The sequence below is a fragment of the Gadus macrocephalus genome, chromosome 15 (genome assembly GCF_031168955.1).
Source record: "Gadus macrocephalus chromosome 15, ASM3116895v1".
NCBI classification, from domain to species: domain Eukaryota; kingdom Metazoa; phylum Chordata; class Actinopteri; order Gadiformes; family Gadidae; genus Gadus; species Gadus macrocephalus.
Genome location: NC_082396.1, coordinates 7,343,892 through 7,352,580, shown reverse-complemented (window position 1 = coordinate 7,352,580; position 8,689 = coordinate 7,343,892). Strand labels below are relative to the sequence as shown.

Here is an 8,689-nt window from a genome sequence, read left to right as displayed (position 1 = left end):
TTCATTACAAAATATCATCTTTATTATTATCCCAAAATTTGAATTGCATATCTTCTTAAATATAACAAGATAAATTTAGTCAGTACGAATCCCTCAAAAATTGAACATTTACACAGTTTCTTCTGGTCTGTCTGTCAGTCTGAGGACTGGCCGTCTGTCTGTAGGTCAGCAGGCCGTCTGTCTGTAGGTCACCTGGCTGTCTGTCTGTAGGAGGAGTGGCCGTCAGTCTGTAGGTCACCTGGGTGTCTGTCAGTTGGCCATCTGGACGTCTTCTCATACAGATGGAGCTGAAAACGCAAGACAAGGCCATTTGTCACAGACAGACCGACCTTCTCACTCAACTGCTGGGTCCTGTATATGAAACAGTGGTCCTGCATATGAAACAGTGGTCCTGCATATGAAACAGGATGGTACTGTATATGATACTGTGGTCCTGTATATGATACTGTGGTCCTGTATATGATACTGTGGTCCTGTATATGATACAGTGGTCCTGTATATGAAACAATGGTCCTGCATATGAAACAGTGGTCCTGCATATGAAACAGGATGGTACTGTATATGAAACAGGATGGTCCTGTATATGAAACAGGATGGTACTGTATATGATACTGTGGTCCTGTATATGATACTGTGGTCCTGTATATGATACTGTGGTCCTGTATATGATACTGTGGTCCTGTATCATGTGTTGTATGAGTGGGCACCTTGGGGTGCAGCACTCTGCCGGAGGCCGGGTCCAGGGGGGGGGGCTCCAGGGTCTCTCCAGGGGGGCTGCCGAGGGTCTCGGGGAGCAGCAGGGTGAGGCAGCCGGCCGTCAGCCCGCTGAGGCAGAACACGGTGAACGGGAGGGAGCTGTGGACCACCCTCTACGCACACACACACACACACACACACACGCACACACAGACAGAGACAGAGAGACACACACACATACAAACAGAGACACACACGATGTTGCTGTGCTCTCACGATGTTACCATAATTAGGCCCACGGACCCCAGAACCTTCTTACCATGGAGGGAACAAACGGAGCCAGAATCCCCCCGACTCGACAGGCCATCGAGCAGACCCCCAGCCCGGCGTTCCTAACACACACACACACACACACACACACACACACACACACACACACACACACACACACACACACACACACACACACACACACACACACACACACACACACACACACACACACACACACACACACACACACACACACACACACGATGAAGCCTGTGTTATGCCTGCTAGCGCCGAGCTGTAACCCTGACGACTAACAACCAACCGTGCTCTAAGGAGCTGAGAACCTCTGCTGGGAGTAGATCTAGCCGATAGCATGGTTAGCCTTGGTTACTTGATAATGGTCGGTAGAGCTAGCTAGTAGCGTGGTTAGCTGACGGCATGGTTTGCTGGTGGTTAGCCCACCTGATGCTGGTCGGGTAGAGCTAACTGGTAGCATGGTTAGCTGGTGGTTAGCCTACCTAATGCTGGTGGGGTAGAGCTCGGCGGTGTAGATGTAGACGATGTTGAACGCTGCGCTGACCAACAGCTTCCCCATCAGAGCTAAAGACCTGCTGTTGATTAGGGCCCCTGCTGCGCACACACACACACACACACACACACACACACACACACACACACACACACACACACACACACACACACACACACACACACACACACACACACACACACACACACACACACACACACACACACACACACACACACACAGTATTGTAGTTCTGTGTGTATAAAGTATTGAACTACAGTGCATTGTATTGTGTCTGTAGTATTGTAGTATTGTGTATAAAGTATTGCAGCACTGTGTGTTGTACAGGTTGTATGTAGTATTGCATCACTGTGTGTAGTGATGCAGTACTGTGTGTAGTATAGTAGTACCTGAGTCCTCTGGGAGGATGACAGTACAGAGACAGGAAGCTCCGGCCAGACACAGGAAGCCAGCGGTGCTCCGCCTCCTCCCGGCCCTGACACACCAATCAGCTGTCAAGCAAACAGCCAACACAATCCCTCGGCCCATCACCTCTCTCCGTCCAGAACAGACCTCTGAGGCCAGATGTTGATCGGTAGAGGCTATTGATCAGTAGAGGCTACCTATTGATCAGTAGAGGCAAATGATCAGTAGAGGCTACCTATTGATCAGTACAGGCTACCTATTGATCAGTAGAGGCTACATATTGATCAGTAGAGGCAAATGATCAGTAGAGGCTACCTATTGATCAGTAGAGTTTATTGATCAGTAGAGGCTACCTATTGATCAATAGAGGCTATTGATCAGTGGAGGCTACCTATTGATCAGTAGAGGCAAATGATCAGTAGAGGCTACCTATTGATCTTTAGAGGCTATTGATCAGTGGAGGCTACCTATTGATCTTTAGAGGCTATTGATCAGTGGAGGCTACCTATTGATCAGTAGATGCTACCTATGGATGTGGGGTTGGTTACCAGCGATGGTAAGCCCTCGGCCTCCTGAGTATTATGGGATGCTCACCAGGGTTTGTTGATGAAGTACATGCAGAGCGGATAGGCAGGCAGCTCCACCAGCCCGTACATCACCACGTTTCCATAGCGACTGCCCGACGTGGTCCCGGCTCCTAAGGTCAGCCCATAATATACCAGGCTACACGCATACCTGGAGCGCACACACACACACACACACACACACACACACACACACACACACACACACACACACACACACACACACACACACACACACACACACACACACACACACACACACACACACACACACACACTGGGGTCAGGTCTAGGGTAGGGTCAGATCTAGGGTAGGGTCAGGTCTAGGGTAGGGTCAGGTCTAGGGTCGTGACCTCACCAGGTGTACATCAGCAACATGGTCCTCCAGCGCAGCACCGGATGGCTGACCAATCGCAGCAGGCCACCGCCCCCTTTCCGCTGGAGGGCAGGGTCAGCGCGCCGCAGCTTCAGGTTGGATGCCGGGCAACCGTTCCTCATAGCAACGTAGCGCAATATCTACAGCCACAGCAGATTGTCTCCGATTACTGTTGTGCGTTCAAGTAATACTTAAACACACAACGCAGCGCAGCATTACTACACATAGAACATGTTATGATCACTATAACGAAGAGATGTTCTGATCACTATAAGGTAGAGATGTAGATCACTAGATGTTATGGTCACTCTAAGGTAGATATGTTATGATCACTATAAGGTAGAGATGTTCTGATCACTATAAGGTAGAGATGTTATGATCACTATAAGGTAGAGATGTTATGATCACTATAAGGTAGAGATGTTATGATCACTATAAGGTAGAGATGTTCTGATCACTATAAGGTAGAGATGTTATGATCAGTATAAGGTAGAGCTGTTCTGATCACTATAAGGTAGAGATGTTATGATCACTATAAGGTAGAGATGTTATGATCACTATAAGGTAGAGATGTTATGATCACTATAAGGTAGAGCTGTTCTGATCACTATAAGGTAGAGATGTTATGATCACTATAAGGTAGAGATGTTATGATCACTATAAGGTAGAGATGTTATGATCACTATAAGGTAGAGCTGTTCTGATCACTATAAGGTAGAGATGTTATGATCACTATAAGGTAGAGATGTTATGATCACTATAAGGTAGAGCTGTTCTGATCACTATAAGGTAGAGATGTTATGATCAGTATAAGGCCTAAAAAAAAATAAGTTTGGTTCCGGTTGGTTGTCAGTTGAGGTCATGGGTAGGTAGGGAGTTTAATTAATTTTTTTATTTTATTTTTTCCAGCGGCAGCGAATGATAGGTAGGTTGTTTTCATTTAAAAACGAGAGAATGCGCTCATCCTTGTACAGAATGAAGAGGTGCTGTACAAAAACGTAATTATAGTTTGACCATAAAATAATTTGGGTCGCACATAAATTGACAGGGTCGGTCGGAAACCGGAACCAAACAAAACATTTTTTTAGGCCTAAGGTAGATATGTTATGATCACTATAAGGTAGAGATGTTCTGATCACTATAAGGTAGAGATGTTATGATCACTATAAGGTAGAGATGGTATGATCACTATAAGGTAGAGATGTTATGATCACTATAAGGTAGAGATGTTATACGGTCACCTCCTCGGCCTCGTCGACACGGCCCTGGGAGTAGAGCCATCGAGGAGACTCTGGCAGGACTCTGAGGAGAACCAGATGACGCAGACCCAACATGAGCTGAGGTCTGCCTCATCACTCAGACCCCGTCCTTGGGGTCTAGGTGGGTCCTGGGGGGTCATGGGGGTCTAGCTGGGTCCTGGGGGTCTAGGTGGGTCATGGGGGATCCTGGGGGTCTAGCTGGGTCCTGGGGGTCTAGGTGGGTCATGGGGGGTCTAGGTGGGTCATGGGGGATCCTGGGGGTCTAGGTGTGTCCTTGGGGTCTAGGCGGGTCCTGGGGGGTCTAAGTGGGTCCTGGGGGTCTAAGTGGGTCCTGGGGGTCTAAGTGGGTTCCTGGGGTTACTAGATGGGTCCTGGGGTCTAGGTGTGTCCTGGGGGGTCTAGGTATCTCCAGGGGGTCTAGGTGGGTCCTGGGAGTCTAGGTGGGTCCTGGGGGGTCTAGGTTGGTCCCGGGGGTCTAGGTGGGTCCTGGGGGTCTAAGTTTGTCCTGGGGGTCCTGGGGGTCTAGGTGTGTCCTGGGGGTCTAGGTTTGTCCTGGGGGTCCTGGGGGTCTAGGTGTGTCCTGGGGGTCTAGGTGTGTCCTGGGGGTCTAGGTGGGTCCTGGGGGGGTACTGGTTGGTCCTGGGGGTCTAGGTGGGTCCTGGGGTCTAGGTTGGTCCTGGGGGTCTAGGTGGGTCCTGGGGGTCCTTGGGGGGCCTGGTTGGTCCTGGGTGTCTAGTACTTACACAGCCAGTAGGAAGAACAGGACTCCGGGGGAGTTGGTGGTTGCAGCCAGCGTCCTCCAAGGCCGCACGCAGAACCCCAGCAGGCCGAACAGAGCGATGCCCACCGCAAACGCACAGTTCGACATGGTGCCTGCACACACAAACACACACACACACGTCAACAAAGCTACATGCTGCTACTTTGTTAGAACAGCTACATGCTAATCCTGGAACCGCTAGCATAGATACACTGCTATCCCTGTACGATCCGGCCTAGCCTGTTAGCTACTCAATGGTCCTAGCCTGTTAACTACTCACCGGTCCTAGCCTGTTAGCTACTCACCGGTCCAAGCTGTTAGATACTCTCCTGTCATGGCCTTTTAGCTACTCACCGGTCCTTGATTGTTAGCTACTCACCGGTCCTAGTCTGTTAGCTAAACACTGGTCGTGGCCTATTAGCTTCTCACCGGTCCTAGCCTGTTAGCTACTCACCGGTCCTAGCCTGTTAGCTACTCACCGGTCCTAGCCTGTTAGCTACTCACCGGTCCTAGCCTGTTAGCTACTCACCGGTCCTAGCCTGTTGACTACTCACCGGTCCTAGCCTGTTGGCTACTCACCGGTCCTAGCCTGTTGACTACTCACCGGTCCTAGCCTGTTGACTACTCACCGGTCCTAGCCTGTTGGCTACTCACCGGTCCTAGCCTGTTGACTACTCACCGGTCCTAGCCTGTTGACTACTCACCGGTCCTAGCCTGTTGGCTACTCACCGGTCATGGCCCAGTAGGACCGGCCCACGTACTCCTGGGTGAGGGCGAAGCAGACCAGACCCATGCCCCCGTTCATCAGGCCCACCAGCAGCCGGGACAGGGCGAACAGCTCGTAGCTCGGCGCTACAGCCGTCAGGAAGCCAAACAGCACCTCAAAGAATAGCACTGCGGAGAACAACAGGGCTCATGAGTGCTGCCCTCGTTTCACTAACCCCTCCTCCTCCTCCTTAGGGTTCACCAGTCCCACTCAACTCAACTAACGAGGTAATCAGATTAATAAATTAATAATATACATACATATAAATAAGTTTCACTAAACAAGGTTTTTATTGTGCTTGTTTATGGACGGCTTATCACATAAACTATTTGTCTTAGTAGAAGAAGTCGCAGTATAGTGTTAGTAAAAGGAGTAATACAGTGGTAGTCAAGTAGTAGTATAATGGAAGCAAAGTAGTAAAGTAGTAGTATAGTGGTAGTAAAGTAGTAGTATAGTTGTGGTAAAGTAGTAGTATAGTGATAGTAAGTAGTAAAGTAGTAGTATAGAGGCAGTAGCAGTAGTAATGCCGTAGAACAGCACTAGCAAAGTAGTAGCACAGCAGCAGTAGTAGTAGTACAATAGTAGTGCAGCAGTAGTAAGGTAGTAGTACACTAGTAGCAGTAAAGTCGTAGTTCAGCAGTTGTAGTAGTAAAGTCGTAGTACAGTTGTTGTAGTAGTAGTAGTAGTAAGGTAGTAGTAGTGTAGTGCGAGTACCGGTGAGGAAGACAGGTCTGCGCCCGATGCTGTCCGACAGCGGGCCGAACACGATGTTTCCCACCAGGACTCCAGCAAAGAACAGAGAGCCAGCCAGGCTCACCTTGTAGGCCTCGTCCTGGACCAGGGACCACTAGGACCACAGACAGACACACAGATAAACAGGCAGCAGACAGAGACACATACAGATAGACAGGCCAGCAGACAGAAAGACAGGCAGCACAGAGACAGACAGCAGGCAGACAGACCCACAGACAGGCAGCAGACAGACAGATAGATGAATGGTGATGGGTGTTACTGGTGGTGTTAGGGTGGTGTTGAGGCGGTGTTGAGGTGGTGTAGAGGTGGTGTGGGGTGGTGTAGATGGGGGATGGGCTGGTGGTGATGGGTTGGTGTTGAGGTGATGGTGGTGGTGTTGTGGTGGTGTTTAGGTAGTGTCGGGTCGGTGTTGGGGTGGAGGTGGAGGTGGTGTTGAGTTGGTGGTGTTGAGTCTGACGGAGGCCCTTACCTCAGTGACGATAGAGTCCAGGTCCTCAGTAAAGCGGACCCCTCTGGAACCCGCAGCGGTCTGGTCAACGAGGAAGTCTGGAGCAGCTCCGACCAGAACCAGCAGCATAGCCTGACCCGCCATGTACAGCTACACACACACACACACACACACACACACACACGCACACGCACGCACGCACGCACACACACACATGCACACACGCACACACACGCGTGCGCAAGCACGCAAACACACGTACACATTCACACGCACACGCGCATGAAATGTTTGGGACTAGAAGGTCGTGTTATTTGCATGTGAGCGAATCAACTTTGCATACTGAAAGTTTACTTTTTACATCAAACATCCTAAAATCTCGGCGTCATTCGGTCGAGTTCACGCGACATTTCCAGGACGGCATATTCGCGCCGCTCCTCCCGTAGGGCGGTGCTGTGGCGGTGACGTAGGGCAGGGTCCCCGGGATGCACCCTACAGATATCAACATCCCGCAGCGTGGTCCTCCCCGGCGTACCCGGAACCAGCCGGAGACCACTCCGAGAAACCACTCCGCAGACCACCAACACCCAGACCCCCGCGGAGTCTTTAAAGACTGAAAACCAAACTAGTCGGAGTTTGAAATCCCCCCAGCCCCCACCCTCCCGACTTCCTGGCCACGTCACCCTTACGCTTATACGTCACGCCGCTCGTCCCGCCAGTAGAGGTATTGTGTTGTATTGTAATACCTGTAGCAGCACCAGCAGCCCCACCGCCCGCCGCTGGTACGGCCCGAACTCCCCCACGGCGCGGAACGCATCCTCCAGCTCCATGGACCGCTTCAGGTCATCACTCCGCTCAGATATCCGTGCCCTGCCCACAGTGGAAACTTGCACATAACCACACCCACACAAGAAAATCGCACATAACCACGCCCACACAGGAGCCGCGCACATAACCTCGCCCACTTGTAACGGGGCTGTTTAAAAATAAAGAGTGGTGGTGATTATGATGATGGTGATCGCATCTCCATGGCTTCACGGGGTCGTTGGGGGAGTTGAGATGGCAGGTCTTTTATTTGGTGTGCTGAACACAAAACCCGAGTACTTTATAACTTCTATCGTGAGTCTCTGCTGTATTCAAATATATTCACACAGAACTCCGATAGAAAGCAAAGATGATACAAAGACAGGTCGTTCAATGACAGGACAGACCAATCATGTTAAGGTGCTGTGGACACACCCCTTAGAGGTCTTTCTATAGGGTGATACAGGTCTTTATAAAGTTCTCTCTATAGGGTGATACAGGTCTATATAAATGTCTTTCTATAGGATGATACAGGTCTATATAAAGGTCTTTCTATAGGGGGATACAGGTCAATATAAAGGTCTTTCTATCGGGTGATACAGGTCTATATAAATGTCTTTCTATAGGGTGATCCAGGTCTATATAAAGGTCTTTCTATAGGCGGATACAGGTCTATATAAAGGTCTTTCTATAGGGTGATACAGGTCTATATAAAGGTCTTTCTATAGGGGGATACAGGTCTATATAAAGGTCTTTCTATAGGGGGATACAGGTCTTTCTATATGGTGATGCAGGTCTCTTTATATGGTGAAACAGGTCTTTCTAGGGGATGCAGGTCTGTCTACAGGGTGAAACATGTCTTTCTATAGGGTGATGCAGGTTCGCTCAGAGGTTTGTGCGGAAGTAGAGACCAGAGTCCTCTGAGATCACGTCACAACAATGGCTGCCCATTTCATTGATAGACTAAAGTGAATTACGATACATTATAGCTTGCAATTATAAACATTGCCTGATA

General features: G+C 49.7%; 1 protein-coding gene across 2 annotated transcripts; it reads right to left on the bottom strand.

Annotated features, from left to right (window-relative positions):
• slc22a15 (solute carrier family 22 member 15) lies at positions 1–7,772 on the bottom strand. Of its 2 annotated transcripts, none has more exons than XM_060072790.1 (13): positions 7,617–7,772; positions 6,892–7,020; positions 6,384–6,516; positions 5,633–5,797; positions 4,887–5,016; positions 4,126–4,186; positions 2,867–3,024; positions 2,519–2,659; positions 1,909–1,994; positions 1,488–1,596; positions 1,016–1,088; positions 708–869; positions 1–287 (listed from the first exon to the last, which is right to left on the bottom strand). In XM_060072790.1, the coding sequence occupies exons 1-13, from the start codon at positions 7,698–7,700 to the stop codon at positions 189–191; spliced, it is 1,530 nt and encodes a 509-aa protein (XP_059928773.1). In that variant the 5' UTR covers positions 7,701–7,772; the 3' UTR covers positions 1–188. The 2 variants fall into 2 exon arrangements, with proteins under 2 accessions (XP_059928773.1, XP_059928772.1); XM_060072789.1 differs by having other exon boundaries at positions 1,488–1,599; positions 7,617–7,771.
• Between the last annotated feature and the right edge of the window lie 917 nt (positions 7,773–8,689).